The 24,861-nt window shown below is 38.1% G+C and overlaps 2 protein-coding genes across 2 annotated transcripts; both read left to right on the forward strand.

The window, feature by feature from the left end:
* Positions 1-12,146: 12,146 nt before the first annotated feature.
* Positions 12,147-13,296, forward strand: LOC110105625. Its single transcript, XM_020835237.2, has 2 exons — positions 12,147-12,653; positions 12,753-13,296. The coding sequence occupies exons 1-2, from the start codon at positions 12,224-12,226 to the stop codon at positions 12,776-12,778; spliced, it is 456 nt and encodes a 151-aa protein (XP_020690896.2). The 5' UTR covers positions 12,147-12,223; the 3' UTR covers positions 12,779-13,296.
* An 8,378-nt stretch (positions 13,297-21,674) lies between these two features.
* On the forward strand, positions 21,675-22,183 carry LOC110105701 (serine/threonine-protein phosphatase Pgam5, mitochondrial-like). The gene has a single exon (XM_020835333.2). The coding sequence runs from the start codon at positions 21,780-21,782 to the stop codon at positions 22,161-22,163; it is 384 nt and encodes a 127-aa protein (XP_020690992.1). The 5' UTR covers positions 21,675-21,779; the 3' UTR covers positions 22,164-22,183.
* The last annotated feature ends 2,678 nt before the right edge of the window (positions 22,184-24,861 follow it).

The raw sequence follows: 24,861 nt of genomic DNA on the forward strand, positions 1-24,861 counted from the left end.
CTGATCAGACTCTGAACTAATCCTAGACTTCCTTTTCTAATCATGGAGAAAGAGCATTATTTTCAATGGATGACAAACACCAGTGAAATCATTTCACTTGGGCCAAGCCCGATGGATTTTTTTGATTTTCATATGTTTAATTTAAATACTCTTATGTCACTTATGTCTTCTCTCTTATCAGTATGTGTATTTGATCTCCTTACAAATTTAAGATGTTGAACTCTCTCATTCTAATACTATGAATGTTCGGGCATGCAACACATACCATGCTTTTTATGTTGCAATAGAGTCAATTAGTATAGCGGGTCCTTAATTAGATGATATTAATGTCTTAGCAATCAAGTGTATATAATTAATCTTTAGCATTTAATTAGTAGTAGATGAGTATTTTGAGTCATTGCAAAACTATCAATTCTCATCATTGAGAATATTAGAGCATAAAAATAAAATATATACTCCTCTTTTGCCATGATTCAAATTCAAGAACATTCAAGAGCTAAACCTTATGAATCATAATGAGTTGAGCTTGCCTAGAGTGAACCACCACCATCTCCTTCTTCTTTGCATACTTGTTCATACATGCATGAAGGGTGGCAATGATGGATTTGACTGTCATATTAGGGGTTGGTTCATTGGGATGTTAATAGGCATTGTCATGCGATTTGATAGTTTGGAGTTCTTCGAAATGCCACAATAAAAATTAGTATTTTCAAATACCAATTTTCTGAAGTTCGGTAATTATATTTAAATTTTCCAAACCTATTATTGCCTCCATATACATATATTTTATGACCAACTTTGATATATCAGTTCTCTTGGGTATATGACTGCTTTGATAAAATAATAATAATTAACAATCATCATTTTTCAATGGCCTTAAATTTTGATATGCAAAAATTTTTTAGAAATATTCGCATCAATCAAAGTGTTGGATTTTTTATCAACCCCTTCTTTGATTTCATGAAATTAAGATCTATAATATGACATATTTTATTATTTAATTAAATGCATCATGGATGAAGATCTTTGTGAAGCCACTATCATTGGCCATTCATCCTTGTCCTAGTCAGGCAAGTTGATTAGGCTTACTCAAATGTGGGATTATCTAATCACTTTTAATCAATGGAGGGTGTAATTTATATCAGTCATTGTTGATAAGAATGTTGAATGATCATGTATAATTTTGAATACAATCAAAATATTTTCCTCAGAGTTTATGAAGAGGCTACTTATTCTCTTAAATAAGGATATTCATAGTTTTTAGAACGTTAAAAAATTGAGAGCGGTAATTACCACCAAAACTTCAATCATTTTGATATTTTTGGATCGCCATTTATGAGCTGTACAAACTTTTTCCCTAAGGAAAGGGACCATCCTTTCCATCTTTCATTATCTTGTTTAGGTCATATGTTCCTCACTCTTTTAGGAGAGAGTGATTTTTTTGACATTCCTTCTATGAGTTGAATTTGTCTTGTCAATCCTTAGTTACCCACTAACTTCAGGCTATACAATCTTTATATTTTTAAGAACAAGGACTATCCATAGCCTCTTTAGTCGCTCAATCTAGGTCATTTGATCCCTCTTTTTTAAAGCGATAGGCTTCTCTCAATTTGCTTTAGTCACTTACTGATTATGAGTTTTAGTCTCGACTCCTAGCAGAAAGATTATCTCAACCTCTCTTTGTCGTCCATCAACTTTAGGTTATCGGTGTCCTCTCATAAAAGGAGAGGGACTACCCAACTGCCCGTAAGTATCCATTGCCATTAATTTGTTCAATCTCGTCACCTTTGAGAACATAGATTATTCTAACGAATCTTCATCATTGTCCATAATAACACAAAAAAAATTCTTTTGTTTCCTTCACCTCGAACAATTCGATCATCCTCAACGGCCTCTGCAAACTTCATTCATTGTTCGCTTAACACCTCCAAGTTATATCAACTCTCTCTCTCTCTAAAAAGAATATCATTCTTACGATCATCAATCACTTATAAAAACTTCTTGAGTTTTCTTTTTTAACTATCTCTAGATCAAGCCATCTCCACCACACTAAAATGAACGTTTTGATTATCTTTCGTTATCTCCAACGCTTTCTTCCATCAACTCACTCACAGCATCAAAGATGCTTTCTACTCAAGAAACACAACACAGACCATCCATAGAAGCCTCCCTATCTGTGCATTATTTATATATATTGAAAGTATTCTAAATATTATTTTATATGAGCTCATTAATCATTTTTATTTTATTCAAGTACTACTACACTATAAGATTAATTATCTAGATCATTAGTTATGTTGTTACTAAATATGCTTGATGAATGATTAATACATCTCAGAATTTTTTTTAAATATTGATATCATAATAATTTTGCTGAAAATTTAGATGAATAGTATTGATTTGTCAATTAAATGATTTATAATTGAAAATAAGCCAAACCAAAATAACAAGGAAATATCTCTCTTTTCACATATTATATCTTCCTATAACAAACTACATTTTTCTTCTTTTATTTTATTTAATTCAGATTTCTGCATGCCCCTTCTGAGAAGTAATACTTGTCTAGACGCTTTCAACCAACTAATCACTGACACAGATGTTTTTTGAGAACGATAAGTTGTAGAGCCCAATTTCATTAAAAATAAAAAAGAAACAACAAATGTGACTCGAGAGTAAGAGCTAGCTATAATGGTGTAACCGCACAAATTAACCATAGCTCCAAAAACAACCAAAAATTATAAAAGAAACAATGACAGAGATGTTGGAGCAGTCACCATAACTTCATAGCACAATCCAAATCCCAATTAATGTTTCTTTTTAATTTCATTGTCTACTTGATTGAAATCTCTGCCCTATAATGATTTTACAGAGCTGCTTTTTTGTTCTCTCGTGGTGAATAATCACTATTCTCTTAATTAGCTTTTATTTAAGGGGTTATTTGGTTGTTACTTTAGGGTGTAAATTATTTTAAATGCGGGAGGTTTATAAATTTTGATGTTTAGTTGGAATACAAAATGATGCAAAATAAAGTATAATGAATGTAATGTTAAGTGAAGTAATTCATTTTGAGTGTAAAACAAACTCTTGGTTGGCTAACAATCACCGCCGACCCCCACCGGCCACCTTCGTCCGCCACTGGCTGCCACCGCTGTCAGCCATCACCATTTAAAGCTTTACTATACATTTATTACTTCTAACAAAAATAAATCATTCACATGTATTTACTTTACATTCATCCAAACAACTTCAGAATATTTCTTTTGTGCTCATTCCTTTTGCATTGTATTACATTTTCAGTCAATCAAACCGCTCCTATAATCTAAGATCACATAGCATATATTAATTTTTTATAGTCTAGTCTATTGCCTTTTAAAAATTAATCAATTAATTTTTATTATGAAATATTATCAACAGTATAAGTAACATATATATAAATTTAAAAAAATTTATATGATTGAACTTTAACTTACAAAGCTTACAAATTTTAATAATGTCATCTTAATTTAATTTTAATAGCACTAATTTTAGTGAACTGTTCATAGTTAATGAGTTTCCTTCAAAATTTCATTAAGTTCTCAAAATCAGCCTAAATATAAAATATTAATAAATATAAGATTTCTTAACCGAACTAATTAATCAATTTCACAATAACTTTTTAAACTATTTTATAAAATCTTACACAACAATAGCTTCAAGTTCCTTTTGAGGATGAAGACAATATTCATCTATTTTGCAAGGTCAAATATGCAAAAGAAGTTCAGTAAATAATAAAAGAATATAACTATCCTCCTAAAGATAATATATATCACATATATTAGTTGTTCATATCATCTCATGTACAAGACATAAACAGGGGTGGATTTAACATGGGGCCCTACCCTGTCAATATTTGGCACGACAAGAAAACCCGACCCGAACCCAACCCAAAATTTTCGAGTTAGACCTGACCCGTTTCCAAATGAATTGGGTTCAGATTGACCCGGCAATCAACCCGGAAACCCATTTGAACCCCTGCCCGCAGACCTACCCGTTGCCTGCCGACCAGCCTGCTCCCTGCCCGCATGCCCGCGCGACTTCCCGCGCGGCTAACCGCTGCTGCCCTTGCGGCTGCCCCCTGCCCGTGACCTCGCTCGCCACGCGAACCCTGCCCGCGCACACGCAGCCCGTCGGGTCGGGCCCGGGTTGGCATTTCTGACCCGTTTACCTATCCGATCAGGTTAAGGTCGACCCGTTTGAACCCGGGTCAGTTCCGAGTTGACCCGAATCCGACCCGTGACCCAAAATTGACACCCCTACCTGGGGGCACAACCCCCACGGCAGCTTAACTACCGCCTAATTCAGATTAGTTATGATAATCCTTAATTACCTAATCAAATCTGCCTCTTTTCTAGTTTGATTTACCACTATTTTTTTTTTTTTTTCTAGTTTGGTTTACCTAATCAAATCTCTCTCTCTCTCTCTCTCTCTCTCTCTCTCTCTCTCTCTCTCAGCCTATATCTCTCCATGACCCCATCTTAGATTTGATCATCTGAATGACAAAAAACAAAACGGGTAAATCAAAAAAGATTTTTTATAATTCAAAAGCGAGAAGCCAAAAAAATTATATATTTTTTTGCATAATACAAATTTGATGGATTCAGTAGGAAATAAAATGCTATAATTAGAAATCAAGAGATTTGACTCAAATAAGTTTTAAAAATAATTAGAAATCTTTTATGTGATGGTTTCAAGATTAGTCTTTAAGTAAGATTATCTTTTATAATTGCTTAATCTTTCACCTTTCACTGCTTATTAATTAATTTTTCTTTCATTAACTGTAAATTTAATTTAGAAAAAAATCTCATTTTAGGAATCAAATATCTAAATGTTTTGAGAATTGAGATTAATGTTTGGGGTAACTAATGTTGAAACAAACTAAATATTTATTCTTTATTTAACTTATTGAGTGTTTTAAACATACTTTGATTATCTTAGTTTCATTGTTTCAATAATTTAGAGTCATATAAATTTTTAAGAAGATTGGAAAGTTTCTAATCAAATATTATATATTTTTATAATGAAAATTTTAAAAAAATAATTTAAAATCCTCAATGCCAGTCTCAAGCCCAGTTGGAAAAGGCTTGAGTTTTTTTTTTATTTAATAATTTATGTCTCCACAAGAAAAAAAATCCTGACTCCACCCCTAGACATAAGCGCTTTTAACCTGAACAACACAGATAAATTGATACAACATTTCTCCTTTTTTGGGAACATCTAAGTTATTGAGTGAAACTCACACACATATCATTAGGAGTGTCAATATTTGACATGATCCAAAAATCTGACTCGAACTCGGCCCAGAAATTTCAAATTATGGTCAACCCGTTTGAGAAACGGGACATGTTTGGGATTTTGACATGTTTGCAAAATTGGATCGGATTCGGGTTGACTGGAAACCCAAAATCAACTCGGCAACTCGACATTTCCACGCGCTTCGCTGCTCCACCTACTAACCTCATAGGCGCTAGCCTCGCCCGGACGGACGCCTGCACGCTAGCTTCACTCGTTGACCTAGCAGGAGCTCTCACACCTGCGGAACGCAATTAAGCCAATCTTTGCGGACCTCACCCGACGACACGAGTCTCCCCGTGACCTTGCCCCTGCACGCTGGCTTCACCAATTCGCCTCGCACACTTCCTTCACCAGTTCGCCCCGCATGCTGATTTCACATTTTACAAACGGGTCGCAGGTAACTCAATTTGGTAACCTGTGCGATTCAGGTTCGAGATTATGACCTGTTTGCAAAACCGAGTTGGACTCGGGTTGACCCATTTAGACCCGGGTCAACTCGGGTTCGACCCGAACACAACCCGCCGACCCATTTTGACACCCATACATATTATCTATGTAAGCTTCAAATTCAAAATCTATTGACTTTTTTTTTTTTTTTTTGGGGGAAATTTGGGGTCAAGCCCGTAAAATTGATGTAAAAAAGGCTACATGTAAGAAAGAAAAACTATAGTCTAGATTCTCAACAACAAAAAGAGCATCTAAGACTCAAAATTAAAGAAATGAAAAATACAAACACCTGTAGGTCAAAAAACAACAAAAAAACAAACTTAGACGAGGCTAAGCGGGACTCAGTAAGCTCTGTGCATAAATGAAACTCGGAAGGGTCAGCACTAGAGCGATGCCCCTGGTTGCCAGGGTAGACCGTCCAAGGGGCTGCTGTAAAAATAGCAATCATCATTGTCTAGTAAACGGCCCGCAAAAACGAAATTCATCTAATCTCTTTCCTGCTCATAGTTTTCTTAGCAACTGCGTATCTGATTTTAGCTATGACTGTAGCAGTACAGTCAAAAATTCCCCCAAAAATTCTGTCGTTTCTAGCTCTCCAAAGGAAGTAAATAGCAGCACAAGCAGTTAACAGGTGGAAATTAATACGGGTTTTACCAAAACCTTGATCAAACACACTGTCAAAAGTCTGGAAAAGGATGGGTTTCATCAATCTGTTATCGAGCCAAGGCAAGAAATATTGTATGATATTGAAAGTGTAATTGCATTCAAAAAATAAATGCCCAATGCATTCTTGCTCAGCTTGACAGAAACAACATATGCTTTCAACTAGGAAACCACGAGACTGCAAGACCTCAGCATTCTTAAGCCCATTTTTAAAAGCCAATCATGCATAAGCAGAGTACCTCAAACAACTTTTTTTGTGCCAAATAAGTTTGTGCCACTGTACAGTAGGGTGATTGGAAAATAGTTGCATTTTGTAAATTCTGGCAGTGGGATTAGAACTACCCAGCCAACTATGATAATCCTCATCAGGGTTAATCTCAACAGCATGGATTTTAGAAGCAATAGCACTACCAAAATAGCCAGGAACAACCCAGTTCCCATCAGAAATAATATTTTTCACAACCCAGCTGTAGTAAGGGCCAAACCGAGAGATATCCAAGTTGTTACCAAACCAATTCGCAATAGAATAGCCGTTGAGCCAGGGATCCCAAAGTAGAGAAAGGTTGCTATTAGTTCCCACATTCAAAGAAATACAGTGCTTGGTACAATTCAAAATCTATTGATTAATAGTCCTCAAACTGAGTTTGGTACAATTCTATATCAATCATCTTATCATTACTGTTGATGGCGACTAAGCTGTCTCTGCTAAATAGAAAAAAAATCACTATTTCTTCTTTTTTTTTTCCAGCTTTTGTAGGATTGAGATAACATCTATATAAAGTGATGGCTCTTATTATCCAAATTTGTATGTACCAAAAAAGCCGGCAAAAACGCCAGAAAAGCATAATAGCAATTGCTTTACACAATAGGCGGTTAACTGCTGCTTTCATCTTCTGTAGACAAATCTGTTAATTGATAGCTAATTTTAGAAAAAAGTTATGCCAATCAAGCAGCTTAGATATGTTCATGATTGGCCGAATTTTACTAATCTGGTCTAAATAAAAGGAAATTATACAGCGTGCTATTATTTATCACTAATAACGCTTCTCTTTTATATATATATAATGATCATATTTCGACTTGCAATTCTTTTTGTAACTTGTCATGTAATGTAAGAAGGGATGTATGGAAGCTCCCCACTACTCTTGCCTTCATCGCCATAGAGATCTTTGTGTTGAATGTCTAGGCAGAGGAGATCAAGAAGATATTCACCTCCATAGATGCTCAGAATAGAAATTTTTTGAGCTTGAAGAATGTGAGAAATCCCTATCTTGATCTTGAAGTTGCCCCAGAAAAGAAATCTACGTAACTAGTTTTAATAACAAAGACAATATCTCCAAACGGAGAAAATCATCCTAAGCTATTACTGTGCGGACACCGGACGCAACTCTATGTCCGAAGACTAATCAGGTGCAGCCACGTCAGCCGTACAAGTACTATACCGAGCCATATCGAGCAAGGGTGACATGGCACATTCTGATTGGTCTCCGGACGGCATTCTGTCGGCACAAAAAATTTTTTCTTGCTAAGAGGATAAATCAGGCAATGTCTAGACTATTGAAGGAGATTAATGAAAACAGCTGAGGATAAAACTATTTCGAGAGTAAAAAAGAAATCTATCATGGAGATTTCCACAAATTAATAAAACAATTTCCTTAGTAAGGGGGTAAAGCTGTTAAAATAAACGAAGAGAGGGGGGCAAATAGAAAGACACTGCAGACTCTGAAACATAAAATGCCCGAATTAAATTTTTTGTTAGTAGCTAAAGAACCTCCTTCACACTCTAACCTTGATCTGCAACTTCATCAATCTCCATTTGAATTAAATTTATTATATTTTCTTGGAGTATTATAATATAATAAACTAATTTTTTTAAAATAAATTTAATGATTTTAATTTAACACTGCAGACTCTGAAAGATAAAATGCCCGAATTAAATTTTATGTTAGTAGCTAAAGAAACACTCTAACCTTGATCTGCAACTTCATCAATCTCCATTTGAATTAAATTTATTATATTTTCTTGGAGTATTATAAGTTTATACTAAACTAATTATCTTAAAATAAATTTAATGATTTTAATTTACACGAGGATATTCTAATTTAGTTTTTTTAAAAAGCATGAAAATGCTATAACTTTAAAATACTCTAAAATATATTAGAAACATATATTAAAATTTGAATTGAATTAATTTTAAAAATATTTAATTAATTTTAATAAACCCTAAAACCCAACAAATCTAATATTCAAATTAAAAACTCCAAAATCAGGTAATTCATATAAAAAAAAGAAAAAAAAAACTCATTCTTCCAGCTATTCGCTCCTTTCACTCTGCTAGGGCTTTGCCCTAGCTAGCTGCTCTTCTGGTGCGTTTTGTATGCTCTCCAACTCCATCTTTCGGCCGGCATCCGTCTGGAATCTTCAGGGAAGTTGCCTTTCCTTATTCTCTTGTTGTTCGACTTTCTCTGTTCTTTTTTTTCTGGGTCGTCAATCTCGTGTTTCCTCCTCCAGCCCTTTGGTGGCCGGAATGGCGTTCCATAGGGTTGCTAATCCAGGCTTTTTGAATGGTTCATTTAAATATCTATCGTTTGCTGAAGCCCTTTCTGGTTCTTCCTCGTCGAAATGTTTCCCTGAGCTCTGTTAAGGCTCTTTTCATGGTTTACAATCATTGTGGATTTCTGAGGATGAAATTAAAGCTCTTGTTGTGCATTTCCAATTCGCTTTGGTCGATTTTTCCCCACGCGTCGTCCGTCTCTGGATGCTATTCGAAAAAAAAATTTCTTGCTGAAACTTAACTTTGATTTCTCTGTTACGGTGCTTGATCAGACGCATGTGTTGGTTAAACTTTCCAACGATCTAGACTATAGCCGTGTTTTCTGCCATCATTATTATCTAGTGAATAACTATTTCATGAAGCTGACTAAATGGTCTCCACTCCTCGACATCGGATGTGAATCTCCGATCATACCAATTTGGGTTTCCTTCCTAATCTTATACCTCATCTTTACTCTCCTTGTATCCTTCACGCCTTAGTTTCTATGCTCGGTAGACCCTTGAAGGTTAATTCTACCACTTTGGTAGGATCTCAGCCATCCCTAGCGCATGTGTTGGTGGAGCTGGACATTACCAAAACTTATCCTTCCCAAATTTGACCCGGGCCTGAGGTTTCGGGGTATATTCAAAAGGTGCAATTTGAGGCTTTTCCTGATTTATGTGTCTTGTAAGCGTCTAGGCCATCTTAAAGGTAACTATGCTCCAGCTCCTCTGTCTAATTCTAATACTCTTATGTATGTGAGTGTTAAGAGTCATGCTTTGGGTGTATCCTCTATGGTTGTTAATGAGGTGATCGTTGGGGAGGTTTTGAACACCATGGTTAACCCGGTATAAGGGATTGTTGGCTGTGAGGTTGTTACTGAGGCTTTAGCCGAGGATCCTGTTGTTTCGGTTAAGGAAAATGTTATTTGTGCTGGTTCTAGTGAGTGTAAGGAAGCTGCGGGTAACATTTTAGATAATGCTGGCATGAATTCTAATGTCGAGGATGCTATGTGCCCGCCCTCCACTACTCCTTTCCACCTTATTGTTGAAGAGGAGGAAGTCTTTTTTTTTTTATTCAACTTTGCCTGTGTCTTTGCATGTTAACTCGTTGGGTGATTTAGCTTTGGTTAATGCAGCTGATCCTGCAGTTCCAATCTGGTTTGTACAGTCTTCTCCCCTATTGCCCCTGTTTCTTCCGTGAACTGCTTGGGTAGTTCTCAAGCCTGTGGTGTTGTGGTGGAAGGGGACCTTCTGTCTGTGAACCCTGGCTGTGCAAGTTTAATAGTTCCTCTTTGTGGAGTAAATTCTGTAGCTTCTCCTTTGTTTAATGGTGGTGTGGAGTCTTCGGAGGCTATCTCAGTTTCTTCAACTGATGGTGGTGGTGTTAATTCAGGTGGGGTTGAGGTGGTTCGTTGTCCTGGGGTTGGAGTTGCTTCACTGGTTGACGTACATATTTCTATCATTTCTAATGCTAACTTACAAGCCCACCTAGATAGAAATAGAATCTGGTTGCAATGTGATTGGTTACACGATGATTGGCTATCGAAAGGGGAGGAAAACTTTGATGATGGTTTAGAAACTGGTTCGTTGAATACTGTTATTAGAAATCGTAAACGGAAGTCGAAAAAGAAATGAATTATTGGGCCTTATTGTTGGGTTTTTTTTCGATTTCGATTGTCTTCGATGGTTTGGATCTGTACAATGAGGAAACAGTTATTCTGCATGCACCTATGATGGCTTGGGCTGGGCAACCGTGCTGACCTGGCTTTTTTAGATCCTCACTGGATGGCCCTCCCTTGCAACTGGGTGTTAGTCTGTGTCCGTGTGGATCCTTTTTTTTAATTTGGTTTTCCGCTAATTGTATCTCTAATGATGTGACCTGGTCGGGATCTTGTGGTGTAACATTTTTTCTTTAATGTCATTTTTATTTTAAAAAAAATTAAAAACTCCAAATCAAAGGGCTTCATCTCAATCTTGAGATCTCCGACATTAATCTTAACCGTTGTAATTATGATAAGTTTCTCTATATTTATGTAGATTTAATATTTCTAGTTAGTTCTGTGCCCATCTTACATCCTTAACTTATCATTTGCTAAACATTCTTGCCTGAGCCCACATAATGAAATATTAGATATATTTATATCTTAAAAAAAAACTTCTCTTTTAATTTTCCACCGTTTTGTTGCTTTTTCCGGCCATCCACAACAGGTTTCATTTGACATAGTTTTTTTACTAATTTTTAAAATAATTTTTTAGTTCATTTTTTTTTTCTCAAAACAGCAAAGAAAAAAATGCCTCAAATGAAGCCGTAGTTCCTGCAGTATTATTGCTTCCCTCTGTTGATACACAATTCCGAAACTCTTAATAGGATTTAGAGCATGTGAAGTCCCATCCTTTCTATTAATAAATCATACTATTTGCCTGTAATTTTGTTTGTCCTCCTATCAAATCCATCCACCGCCCTCAGTCCACAGATCCAACTTGCCATCGCCATTCTAATCCACTAGTTACAGTTAATTAATGAAATTTACTTGTCTTCTTTCTCCTCATTCTGATCACGAGTTACAGCATAGGGTCGAGCTTGTCTCAAGTTTTGCTGCAATATGCCAAATATTACTGCATCTTGTAGGGCATAGCCTCCAAATTAAGAACCAACTGTCATTCCACTATGGGCATGCTTTCAAGCATCCTCGGGATGTGCAATAGTTTGGTTGGTGGGCGAATACAATTGAGAAACACTTATCACGTGCTCGATTCCCTTTGAGCAGCAGCACCTCTTAAATGGCACTTAATCAAGTGCAGACCAAGATGTTTTTATGATGAGTGCCTCTTCTAGGTCAGACGAGAATTAATCACGCTTCCAAACACCCTTACGGAAATAGCAACGAGTGAATATCCCGTTTCAAAATAAAAAAGCATGAGATGATTTAAAATTAGTACAATCATAATATGAACAAAAGACAAATTAAAATATTCAGTTAAATAAATAATTTTTTAATATTTTATAAATTTTAATGATTAACAAAGTTTTTAGAAAAAATAGAAGTGTATTAATTAAGGTGGGCTAAGAAAAGAAAATTGAATTGAATGATCATTTTCCATCCGTTGATGCCTCTCCGGGCCCATCCCCCAATGATGCCTATTTATTCGGCCACATAAACAGATCTAACACTCAATCGAGTTTATCATCACTCATCTCACCAAAAGTTCACCTCTGTCTCGCTACTTGTCTCAATCACGATCTCTCATGGCTTCCTGTATCAATACGCTTAAAGACCGTCCGGCCATGTACGGAGCACCGCTGCCGGCGAGCCCGCGCATATCCTTCTCCAACGACCTCGCCGCAGAGGGCGCCAGACCTCCTCGGCGGGACATCGTAACTCCCGACCCGACCTTCGAGTTCGCAGTCGGAGGCCGGCCCATGATCGCCGCCGACGAGCTCTTCTTCAAGGGACGTATGCTTCCACTGAGTTCCGGACAGTTAGCAAGGGTCACCACCCTCCGCGAAGAGCTCCGGGCCGAGGGCGCCCCGCAGTCCAAGGGGCTCGTGCGGTGGAAGGAGTTCTTAGGCCTTAAACGGGTCAGCAGCGGGCATCCGGCCCCGAGGAACAGTAAGCCCGTCAACTCATCCGCCACAACCGAGTCCGCCGGAGAGATATGCCGGAAAATTCAGCCAGGTGATGACTTAGTTCCCCTTTGGCTGATTATATAGTTTCTCTTTATATATATTTCTTTTTGATCGATTAATACTAAGTGAGCAATGGGATCATAAATAGGAAGCGAAAAGACGATCGTGCTATGATGCTGGAGAGGAAGTGGAGAGGAAGCGAAGGAAATTGGTTAATAAACAGAAAAAATATTTATATAATGGGATCATCAACGACGTTTTCATAAAAATCTAGTTCAGAACCTGCAGTGTACGTCATCCTATGCAAAATCTAAGGATCACTTATTTTGCATCAAAATGCCCGCAGTATGGCTGTTATGTGCAAGATTTGATGAGGATGTTCCACGCCAATTATTTTTCATAAAAATCTATAAAGATATTTCTCTTCTACAGTGTTTGCTGAGTGAGTTTGTATGCTGTTACTGTTATCTGGTCTAGATTTTTTTTTTTTTTTTTTTTTTTTTTTGCGTGAGGAGGATGTGGTGTTGACCTGGTTTGGTTTGCTGCTTGTTTCTGTTGTGATAGCTTAATTGTACAAAAGAAACTGTAGCTGGAAATATTAATGCGTGATGTGTTTTGAATTCAGATCTGTGAGTAGAGCAATGGCGGCATTTGTTTATTGCTTTGATTTGGCAGACATTTGCTTCACCTTATTTGGGTCTTTCTGTACCTGTTTGTCTCTTTAGAAGTCAATATTCTTCAGATGAAAAGACTAGAAAAAATTCACTGGTCATTCTTATATATATGTTCAAATAATAATAATACTAATAATAATGACGGTTTGATTTCATTGAAGGTGAATTAATAAGTCTGTGGGCTCATTTAGTTGTTTGATATTTGAGATTATGAATTGAAAGAATATGATGTTTATAAAATTTTCTCGAAAGTTTTTTTTCAGAATGAGGAATTTTCATTTCATACTCAAAATAAGTGAAAATAAAATTCTGCTGAACTGAAATATATTTTTCACCATCCATGCAATCAAATTAGCTGCAAAACTATTAATATTTATTTTTTTTTTTGGGAAAGGTAATTAATAATAGATAAAATATTGAGAAGTCTTTTTTTTTTTTGTTACGTGGCCAGCAAATAGGAGGAGATTAAGGGTATTTTGAGATTGGTTTCAATGGACAGAAGATGTTGATCTCCTTGATCGTGGATCGTTTACTGGCATTTGAAGGTCTTAATGATATCAAAATTCAGTGATCTTGAGCTCGTTGGATTCGTCTCGTCGAGTTGCTCGATTTGACTATAAACATGTTGCATTTGAAGATCGGTTAGTAATCCAAATTATATTTTGAACCTTTCAAAGGCACTTTGTGTTTTCGATTTGGACCTATTTTGGCCCAGATAGAGCCAAATTTGGTGTTGTTGGGTTCGTCTTTTTGAGACGTTCAGTTCAACTATAAGTTTGTTGATATCAGAATTCAGATGGTCCCAATTTTAATTTCGAAAGTTTTCAACTTGGAATTGCATCAAGATTCTTGCCCGATCAAGATAAATTTGTGAGGATATATCATTCTTGATTTTTTTTATTAGGATATACTGATATAATTTATTTATTTTTCTAATAAATATTTGTGAGATTGATCATGAGCTAAGGCAGATGAAAGTTTTTGACTTTCAAAATTTTGTGGAGTCATTTTTTTTCCTTCAATTTAACAGATTGTTTTGTTTGAGCAATATGACGTTTCTTTACGGGAGGTTAGCATCTGACAATATTGCAATTAATCATTGTTGTGTTCTGGAGTATTCACGACCGTAGAGAAATATAAAGTTTAGCATTGTGCAAAGATCCAACACACAAGCAGATAAGAGATAGAGAGTGTAACGTTCATAAGAGACACTAGAGTTTTTATGTGGAAGCCCCTAAAAAGGGGGAAAACCACGGTGTTTGGCCCAGTTTGAATGAATCCAATAGTAATTGCAGTCGTTACAAATGAGGCCCTTCTTAGGGAGAAGGCATTGGCTTGATGTCACAAATGTACATCATATAGAGTGTATTACATAGTGGAAGTTACAATAATCAATATAGATATGTCTATTTGGTCGGCAAGATCATAGTTGATAGGATAGAGATCGGAAAGACCGTAGTCTGGCGATGTAGGTCGCAAGGACCGTAGTAGGCGACGAAGGTCGGAAGAACCATAGTCGGTAGGTGACGGAGGTCCAAAAGATTGTAGTTGACCGGAGATCGGGGTCAGAAAGATCGTTGTAGTAGGGTGGTACTCTAGAAGATCTCTATGCATGATCCGGCAGAAGTTCGGGTCTCAGGTGGTGATCTGGTAGAAGTCAGGACCTCAAGTAGTGAACAACGAAAGTCTGTACCTCAGGTGGTGCTCTAGCAGAAGTCCGAGCCTCAGGTGGTGGTCCGGTAGAAGTTTGGGCCTCATGTGGCGGTCCGGTAGAAGTTCGGGCCTCTGGTGGTGTTCCAACGAAAGTCCGGCCCTCAGGTGGTGGTCTGGTAAAAGTCTGGGGCTCTGGTGGTGGTCCGGTAGAAGTCAAGGCCTCAGGTGGTGGTCTGATAGAAGTCTAAGCCTCAAGTGGTGGTCCGGCAGAAGTTCGGGCCTCAGGTGGTGGTCCGGCAGAAGTTCGGGAGTCAGGTGGGGGTCCGGTTAAACTCTAGGCATCAGGTGGTGGTCCGACAAAAGTTGGGGCCTCAGGTGGTAGTCTGGCGGAAGTCTGGGCCTCAGGTGGTGGCCCGATAGAACTCCGGCGGTGGTCGAGGAGGAGCGAGGAGGCAAGGGTGATCTTCGAGCCCCAATTTCAAGAGGGAGGAGGGGTCTATTTATAGATTCCTAGAGTGGCATGGCCCGTAAGAGGTGGTAGATCAAGGGCATATTGGGAGTGGCTTAGATGGAGGGTCGATGTTGAATCCCTTGACTGTGGACTGTTTGATAGACATTTGAATGTCTTAGTAATGTCGGAATTAAGTGATTTTGGGCTCGTTGGATTTGCCCCATCAATCCGCTCGATTCGACTATAAGCACGTCATGTTTGGAAACCATTTGGCAGTCCAAATTGTGGTTCGAACCCTCCAACAGCGATTCATACCCTTAATTTGGACCCATTGGTGCTCAGATTGAGTCAAATTTGGTGTCGTTGAGTTCGTATTTCTGAGACGTTCAGTTCGACTATAAGTTTGTTGAAATCAGAGTTCGGATGGTCCCAATTTTAATTTTGGAAGTTCCAACTTGATTTTGTCTCGAGATTAATTCATGCCCGGTCAAGATAATTTTTTGATGATATATCAATCACTTTTTTTATATCGTGTTTATAAGAAGAAAAATACTTAAAATAATTTACATAATAAATTTAAATTCATATAATATCATCTATTATCATGCATCATGACGGCACTATGCTCTGGCCAACTGATCAGAAAGTTATTTCTTGGCCCCCATCGAGGGCTTACTCTGAGCTTACTGTTAAAGTTTAGCATGTGTTTGTGAGGAAGAAAAGAGAAGAAGAATGAAGGCAACGGTCAAATTGGTTCAAATAAAAGTGAACCTCAATGCAGTAATATAATATTAGAAAAAATATCCAATAATATAAAATGCAAAAGAAGCATATGAAAATATTTGATTCTTATATGATGTAATGAATTTCTTGAGGAAGCTATGTTCTTCTTGGATGAGAGAGAGGCAGGGAAGTGAGGGGGAGAGAGCTAATATGAAATTTCTCTTCAATTGGCCTACAATTACTATTACAACCTCTTCTATTTATATAAGACTGAACCTACTAAGATAAATAAGGTTCTAAGGAACAACTAACCTAAAATGGGTTCAATACCAAACAATCTCCACCATGATCAACATTTTATAGTAATGAGAAAGTACATGTTGTTCACAACGAACAACCCAAGAAAAGTTTCCAACGTACAACTTGTTTCTCCTTCACCTATTTCCATGAACTCGCACCTGTTATGAACTAACCGTCTCCCTGCACTAATGCCATGAGCAAGCCCATCGTGTCGAGCCCAATCCCGCTCACGCCAGGCCTCCATTAAGTGTTCCAATCCACGGATCTAACTCGTGCTCCCGCACATTCTAAATGACGTGCACCTGCACATGCATCTGTCGTTGTTCCTCCTGCGATCCACACATCAGTGACTTTTGCATCGCCATCTCTTGTGTGGCACGCCCGTGCTCAAACACCTAGAATCCTCCGGCTCGCACGTCTTTCCAAGGCACTCGTGTGCACTCCAAATTGCAACTTCGCATGAGCCACCCACCCAATCCCATGTCCGGTGCTCGCTTCTTGCTTGCGGATGCCTCCACATTGCGTGAGAAACTCAGAAATTCTGCACTAGCCTGTCCACGTGAAAAATCAATGATTCTTGAACCCACCAAGAATTATCTACCTGCTTTCATCGCCATAGCTCTAACACACAAAACCCAATCGACCCTGCTTACCGATCTGCTTGCATACTGACCCAGATACTTGCTCCACCGCGGGTCTTACTTCCCTGCCTCTGAGCTCTACACTTTTCAAAATTTACCTCTATTGCAAGTAATTTCTGCATCTTCAAATACTCACGCACAAATTCCGATCGTACTTCCCATCAAACCAATACTGCATATTCACGTGCACATCGCACATCCAAGACTCGCACAGTTCGGCAGTCCGATCCCTCATGAATCTCACGACCCATCCAACATCCCAGATCTACCTCACCCACTGCTCCAACATACACTCATAATATGAATCTGAACATAAATGTCCAATCTGAGACTTCTGCCCCGCATAATCCCGCATGAACGTCCAATCCACCCTCCCGTGTGATGGCTACCACAAGCCTGCACAACACTTATCAGTCCACACCCCGCACGTGCATATGCCTCACACAACAACTACAACTCATCTGTCTACCTTCCATATGCAACAGACACACGCAAACACACCTCCATGCCTAGTCGTCTTTCCCGAGCACCTCGCATGCCCACGTATGGCCCACCATTACGAGCCCTTGCCTTGGCCCAACAACAGACCTCTCCTCTCCTTTCTTGATGACAAGAACACCTTCCTCGAGATCGCCTCCACCAGAATCTGATACCACTTGCTATGAATTTTCTTAAAGAAGAATAATCTCCTTGGATGAGAGAGAGAGGGAGAGAGAGCTTTACATGAATTTCTTTTATTCATCTTCAATTGGCCTACAATTATTATTACAAACTCTTCTATTTATAGAAGAATGGACCTACTAAGATAAGAGGGCCCTAAGGAACAACTAACTTAAAAAAAAAAAAAACTGGACTAATACCTAATAGATGAATTTGACTCAGTAGTCATTTCCACTGAATTTTTTTTTATTATTTTTGAAATATCTATTGAACTATACAAATAAGTGAATTGCATAAATTATAAAAACTACATTAAGCTATGTTATAAAAGACAATTACATATGATCTATCCAAATTCACAATAGCATAAGAGATTAAGGTTTCATTTAAGATGACTTTATTAATGCTTTTTAAAACTACTTTCTAGTACTAAAATTTTATGCTAGAAAAATTCTTTAAGCAGCAATAAGAAAGCCGTCTCAAATGAAGCCTATAAATCATAACAGGAAACCAAGCGAAAGCAATGAATACAAAAATATACATAAGTGCATGGCCACATTTATATATTCAATTTTTGTTACATTTGGTGTTGATATTTTGCTTCTCGCACAAAGATTACTTCTTGTGTTTACCCGGAAAAATTAGTACAATCATATACACTAACAAGGGAAGGAACAAAGTTTGTTTATCAAGCCCCCCTATCGGCATTTTTTCCACAAAAGAATTCCCTTCAGGCATCCGTCCATTCCAATAGATGATAAATGTATTAAAGAGCTCCTAATTAAATGGCAGCTATATAGATAGTAATATATCCTGTAGTTGGGCTTGCGATGAAATCCTTTTTGAGAAATTCAAGCTGCTAAATTTGGGCTATTGATGAAATCCTTTTTATAATTGAAGGTCATGTGTCAACCAGCTCATCTAGTAGTGTTTTAGAGCTGTCAAAACTTCTGCACAAGACCCCATAGGAGACACCCTCAACAGATGTCTCAGTTTACTTGATTAAACTGTGGAAAAGACAATATAGATATTGATACTTATCCAAAAAAATTATTCGAGAGAGATTTCCTTCCCTGCCCATCGATGCTTAGCTTGGTTGATGGGCGTGTTCGGTTGGGAACCCCCCATCCCGAGTTCGATTCTCTCCAGCGGCTTCTTATATAAACAAACAAACTTCTTTTATATTTTTTTACTTAGAACAAACAAACAAACTTTTATAATAATAGTATATATAATTATTACATATTAGAAAATTTGAGTCAATAGAATGCGTGTTTTACGTCTTAACATAGTACAAAAATTTAACACTCACAGATAAGATTACAAAACCAAATATTTTTTTACTTAGAAAACTTAGAAAGGGAAAAACCCAATAGGTCTAACCTAGTTGAAGAATTCACTAAATATTAAAAGACACAAGAATCATTTCCTCCTCATAGTTGAAGAAGAGCGATGTATTTCAGAATATAATGTTTGATTTTTTTTATAGGGATTAATAGAAATTAAGTGGCCACAAATAAATAATTAATACTCGATAGGAGTGATTGGTTTTCTTTATAGAGATTATAGAAAGTAGGTGTTCAAAGGCCGGTAGCTATACCTAACAACAAGGTTAAATCTTGTCAGAATTTTGGAAATGGTGACAGTGATTGGTGGTAATGGTTGACAGCGACATTGATGGTCGTCGAAATCAATAGCAGGTGCTGGTCTTCCACGGCGATAGCTATAATCATAAAAAAGAACTCTCTAGTTCTATCTTTTCTCCCTCTCCGTATCATGTGAAAAATGTGATCCCATTTATAAACTTTTTGGGATAGACATTTTGTTAATTTGATTCAAAATAAAAAACACTCCATCATATGGTCCATATAGATTCCCTTAATCATAAACCATTTATTCAACATTTAAGTGACTTAATGATGTTAGAATTGAGTGCTCTTAGGCTTGTTGAGCCGCTCGATTAGACTATGAGCATGTTGAATTTGGAGGCCATTTTCCAATCAATGTTTGAAATTTTTAATTATTCTTCAAATTTTTCAGTTGGGCTTATTTGAGGCAGGATTGGATCACTTATGATATCGTTGGGTTCGTCTTTTTGAGACATTCGATTTTACTATGAGTTCATGGAAATTGGAATTCATATGGTCAAGAATTTAATTCATAAATTTTCTAATTAAAATCTTCGACAAGCCACTTGACAGGTAATCAAGTTGAGCGTTCCGCAGTTCAAACTCGAGCTCAATAAGCTAACAAGATCGACATTCCGTTCGAGCTCGAAACCCAATAAGCTCGACTCACGAGCTCGTTAACAAGTCAAGATGAAGCCGGCTTGGGTCAGGCCAATTTTTACAGCCGAATCAAATTAAATATTTATAAATCTTCTTATCCAAATCTAAGCTAACAAATCAACTTTTAGTTTGGGTCCAGATTTCGCTGATTTGTTTGGGAGATAGCTATGATGTTTTGTAAATGTGTTTGTAAAGCGATTATGAGGAAAGTAATCTTTTCAAAAACTGATATAAAAACCCATTCATAACATAGAAATTACTTAAAAGTACAACAATAGCCAAACGGAATTATGCCTACGGTCTGAATATCAAAGCATTGAAAAAAGTGTCACAAATAAACCCTTAGGGGCTGTTTGGTAGAATGCAAGATTTCATTTAAGTAGGATTTCGTAAATCCTCCAAATCCCGGATTTACGAAATCCTGAGGGGTTAAATCCTGAAAACTGTTTGGTAACATTCATGATAAATCCAGTTAAATCCTGTGTGATTGTTTGGCTATTTAATTGAGGATTTAAGACGGTTAAAAGATTTAACATTCATTTCTTCATTAATAAAAGTAGAACAATCCAAATTCAAATAAGATACAACAAAGATTCATTTGAAATACAACAATAACATAAAGAAGATTGCAAATAAAATAAAGTTGATTCCATCTTCAATGTTTTCAACATTTCAGGTTATCCAGCTGAACGACTTCGCTGGCTTGCAACCTACAAACGGAGTAGTTTGTTAGAAGTTTAAATTATGGATATTCTAAAGAATATAAGCTTAATACCAGAGAAACTTACCCGGGCTTCCCATATATTTGTTGCAATTAAATGTCTCAAACCATCACCCAGTACTCTTTCTCCAACACCTGCATACAAATTCGGGTCTTCATCAATAGCTTGAACCTCCCCCAAGTCACTATTATGATGCATTTCAGTCTGTGACATGTTGAAGTAAATATCATGCCCGTGATAACGTCCGATAAAGTTATGCAAGACTGCACATGCAAGAACAATATCAGCCTGAACCGCAAGTGGAAATTGACGCATGTGAGTCAGAACTTGGAACCTTTCTTTCCATATGCCGAAAGTCCTCTCAACTACATTTCGTAGTTGGGCATGACGGTGCCCGACTCACGCCGCTCGTTTGGAAAATTTCGCAACTGTGCTGGATGTGCGAATGAATGGAAGTGAACAGTGAGTGGGCTTATAATAGCGAGAGAAGAGACGGGGGCGTATGGGCAAGCATGTGCGTGAGCTGTTCTGTGAAGATAGCGAGTGAAGAGATAAGAAAACAGCTGGAATCGTTCGGCCGCTTCTGTCTTCTTCCTCTCCCGCGATAAATCAGGTAAATCCGCGACCCCTCCTGCGAGTAACAAGTTAAATCCGCGGAATATGGGGATTTCCGAAATCCGGGATTTACCGCAAAAAAAGCTCTTTTTCCGTCAACGGCGGATTTCAAATACCGTGAGATTTGGATTTGCATTTTAGGCCGTTTGGCTGGATTTCGCCCAAATCCATCGCTAAATCCCGCTAAATCCGCATACCAAACAGCCCCATCAGTATATACACAATGTACATACATATCCGAACAATTCTTTAGTATCTGGACTCCGCACGAAATAGTTTCTCTTAGTTAGAGTCAAACTCACAACCAAACTGTGGAGAGCTGCTTAACAAGATAACTTTGATTTCCTTGCTGACATCTGTACGGACGAGATTTCTTCTTCAATGTTCGGCGTAGTGTGACTTCTTGTACATCGCAGAGAGAGAGAGAGAGAGAGAGAGAGAGAGGGAGATGGCGGAGTCACTCCAAACTGGAGGAGGACAAGCAAGCGGCGTCTGTAAGGAGAGGCAGGGATGGACGCAGAACGTGGTCATAATGAGGCACGGTGACAGAATCGACGCGGCAGAACCTCTGTGGCTGTCGCACGCAGATCGGCCATGGGATCCACCGCTGACGGATACTGGCAAGATTCGGGCTTGGACGACGGGAAAGAGACTGAGAAACGTTGGCTTCCCTGTCCACCGAATCATCGTTTCCCCTTTCCTCCGTTGCCTCCAAACCGCCGCCGAGGTCATCACCGCCCTCTGTTGCGTTGTTGACGACGAAACCCATCTTCTCTCCATGGAGACTAGTGCGGGCGCAGTGATCGATCCTACTCGCGTTAAGGTACCTTGAACCTGTGTCCTTGTAATCAGAATCATGGATTGCATTGCGGTGTGTGTGGGGATATTAGGAACAAGAACTTGGGTCATCATTCATTATAAGTCATTAGTTTTATTCCATTTTTATGAATCGGGCAAGCTAGGGCGGTTTTTGAAACTAAATATCGTTTAAAATTTAAAGTCAACGAGTGATGGAGGTCGGAGGGATCGTAATTGGGTGACGATTATTTGAGGATCATAGTCAAAAGTATTGTAGTTGTGAGACGATATTGAGAGGAATAGTGGTCGAGAGACGGTGATTTGAGGACCGTAGTTAGTTGACAAAGGAGGTCGGAGGGATCCTAGTCGGGCTACGGCGGTCAAAGGGACTGTAGTCGGGCAACAAATATCAGAGGGACCGTAGCCAGGTGATGAAGGACGATGAAATTGTAGTCGGGTGATTGAGTTCAGAGGGAATGTAATCGGCGGGCAACGGAGGCCTAAAGGGTTGTTGTATTTGAGTGATTTAGGTCGAAGGACCGTATCAGACAACAGTTGTCAAAAGGACCACAGTTTGCGATTAACAGATGTTGAAAGGACCGTAGTTGGCAGGATACAGATGACCGGCGGTCATAGATCATTCGTCAAGTATTTAAGTACCTTAATGACATTAGAATTAACAATCTTGGGCTTTTTGGATTAGTCTCATTGATTCGATTTTATGCTTGTGTCATATTTGAATATCATTTGATCACTCAATAAATATTTTGAAGCTTTCAAATATGCATCAATTCATCAATTTAGGCCCAGTTGGGCTCGATTTGGACCTATTTTGGTGTTGTTGGGTTTATCTCATTGAGACATTCAGTTTGACTATATGTTTGCTGAAATCGAAGTTCTGATATCAACATATTTAATTTTGAAAGTTTCCCATTGAGATATTCCCATAGATTCGTGCCCGATTAAGTCGAGATTTTTTATGTCGTATCAAACTCGAACTAGAATAATTAATCAAGCTCAAGACCAAGATGACTCAATTGGACTCAACTAATTTAGACTCCTAATCCCTCTATTTTTCCTTTCCCCTACACTCAAAAATAGCAAAGAGAGATTGATCAGATCCATCCCTAATTTATAAATATGACTTCTAATTTATACTCTAATTAAAAAATTCAAATCTTTAACAAAGGCAATTTGTTGGCCATCTGATTTCCCTCTCACCCAACATCTTTTATTTATTTGTTTATTTATTTATTTGATATGATATTTGATCTGATAAAAGTTGAAATAATTTAATGAACATTATTAACCACTCGAATCAAATTATATAATGTGACATGATTCTTCCTTTGAGCTTTGTGCAACCTTTTATAAATATGAAAGTGCATTGCTTGTGATTCGGACTGCCTAACAACAGGCAAATTTGTACGAACACTTTAAAATTAACAAAGCAAGCACATGTCAATGGTGAACCGATCAGTGGTGAAATTCTGCAGCCTAATAATTGGACTAATTTTTTTTAACACAAAATAAACATTTTATTCAAACAAAACAAAGTTACAAAGGAAGGTCCCCAGCCAATGCAACAACACAGAAAAGGAATCGATACAAATAGCTCGAGGCCAGGAAATGACTGTAAGAAAGCTCGAAATCGGACTCAGGTGTGGAAACCCCTTGCACCATCAACGCGACCAGCCACGAACCATCCAGAGGTGATAAAGCCATCAAATCTACACATCGAAGCAACCAAGCACAAGTCCCTATCAACTCGGTTGCCAACCAGCCAAGCCAGCAAAGGGAAGCTGGGAGCTTTCTCATCATTGTCCACAAAGCCGTCAAAATCGATCGCTAAAAGGCAAAGCCAAAACCTACTTCTTTTTACCTTTATTCTTACGATTATAACCTCCATTAGAGTGACTAGTGTCAACAAGCTTAACTGGCTCAACCACCTCACAATCGCCAAAAACCTCAACTTCCTCATCTTCATCCCCATCAAACGAAGAGGAATCACTCAGAATAAGCCAATCATTTTGTACTAAAACAAAATTTTTGACAGAGTTAGCCACCTTAGACTTCAATTCACTAGCAGACATAATCGTGATCGGAACATTAACAAAAGTAGTTGTACTTCCTGAAACAACCTTGGACACAGGAGAAAGCTTATGGTCACAAGATTGGGTAGGGGAGACCACTCCAACCAATCCCGGGACAGGCACTCAGGAATCCATTTCCCCAGACAATTCGAACGGAAGAGGCACAACATCCACAGAAGAAAAACTCGCCTTTAAATTAGTATCATAATGTCTAACACCAACTAGGGGAGCAGAATGAGATCGACGGGCCCAAATGAGAAGCCAAAGCCTTCAAAGAGACAAACGATGAAGGGAACAAAACAACATCCCCTGACACTTCCAGAGGAAGGCTAGCATTAAGATCAGGAGCAGGGGAATGGGCAAAACGACCTCAATACACGAAAGGGTACCCTCCAAACCAGCTGAGGGAAAATTAACATCTGCCACAATATGATTAACCCCAGTTAAATAAACATGAGAGCTAACATTAGACGCATCAACCTCATGACAGACAACCCAGGGAGACAGGAGACACACCAGGAGAATCAACATGACCCCCCACCTTGTCCACCCCAATAACTGGAACAACAATGTTAACCGGGTGATCAGAAGCATTAACCAAATGAGAGGAAGAAGCTTTGGCCAAATTAGGGTGCAGGG

The sequence above is a fragment of the Dendrobium catenatum genome, unplaced genomic scaffold (assembly GCF_001605985.2).
Source record: "Dendrobium catenatum unplaced genomic scaffold, ASM160598v2 original_scaffold_65093, whole genome shotgun sequence".
In the NCBI taxonomy this organism is placed as follows: domain Eukaryota; kingdom Viridiplantae; phylum Streptophyta; class Magnoliopsida; order Asparagales; family Orchidaceae; genus Dendrobium; species Dendrobium catenatum.

Bases quoted from the DNA above. Each gene is read 5' to 3' on its own strand.
- LOC110105701 (XM_020835333.2), top strand. From the start codon at position 21,780: ATGGCGGAGTCACTCCAAACTGGAGGAGGACAAGCAAGCGGCGTCTGT.
- LOC110105625 (XM_020835237.2), top strand. From the start codon at position 12,224: ATGGCTTCCTGTATCAATACGCTTAAAGACCGTCCGGCCATGTACGGA. The intron at 12,654-12,752 runs GTGATGACTTAG...GATCATAAATAG, and splicing joins ATGCCGGAAAATTCAGCCAG to GAAGCGAAAAGACGATCGTG.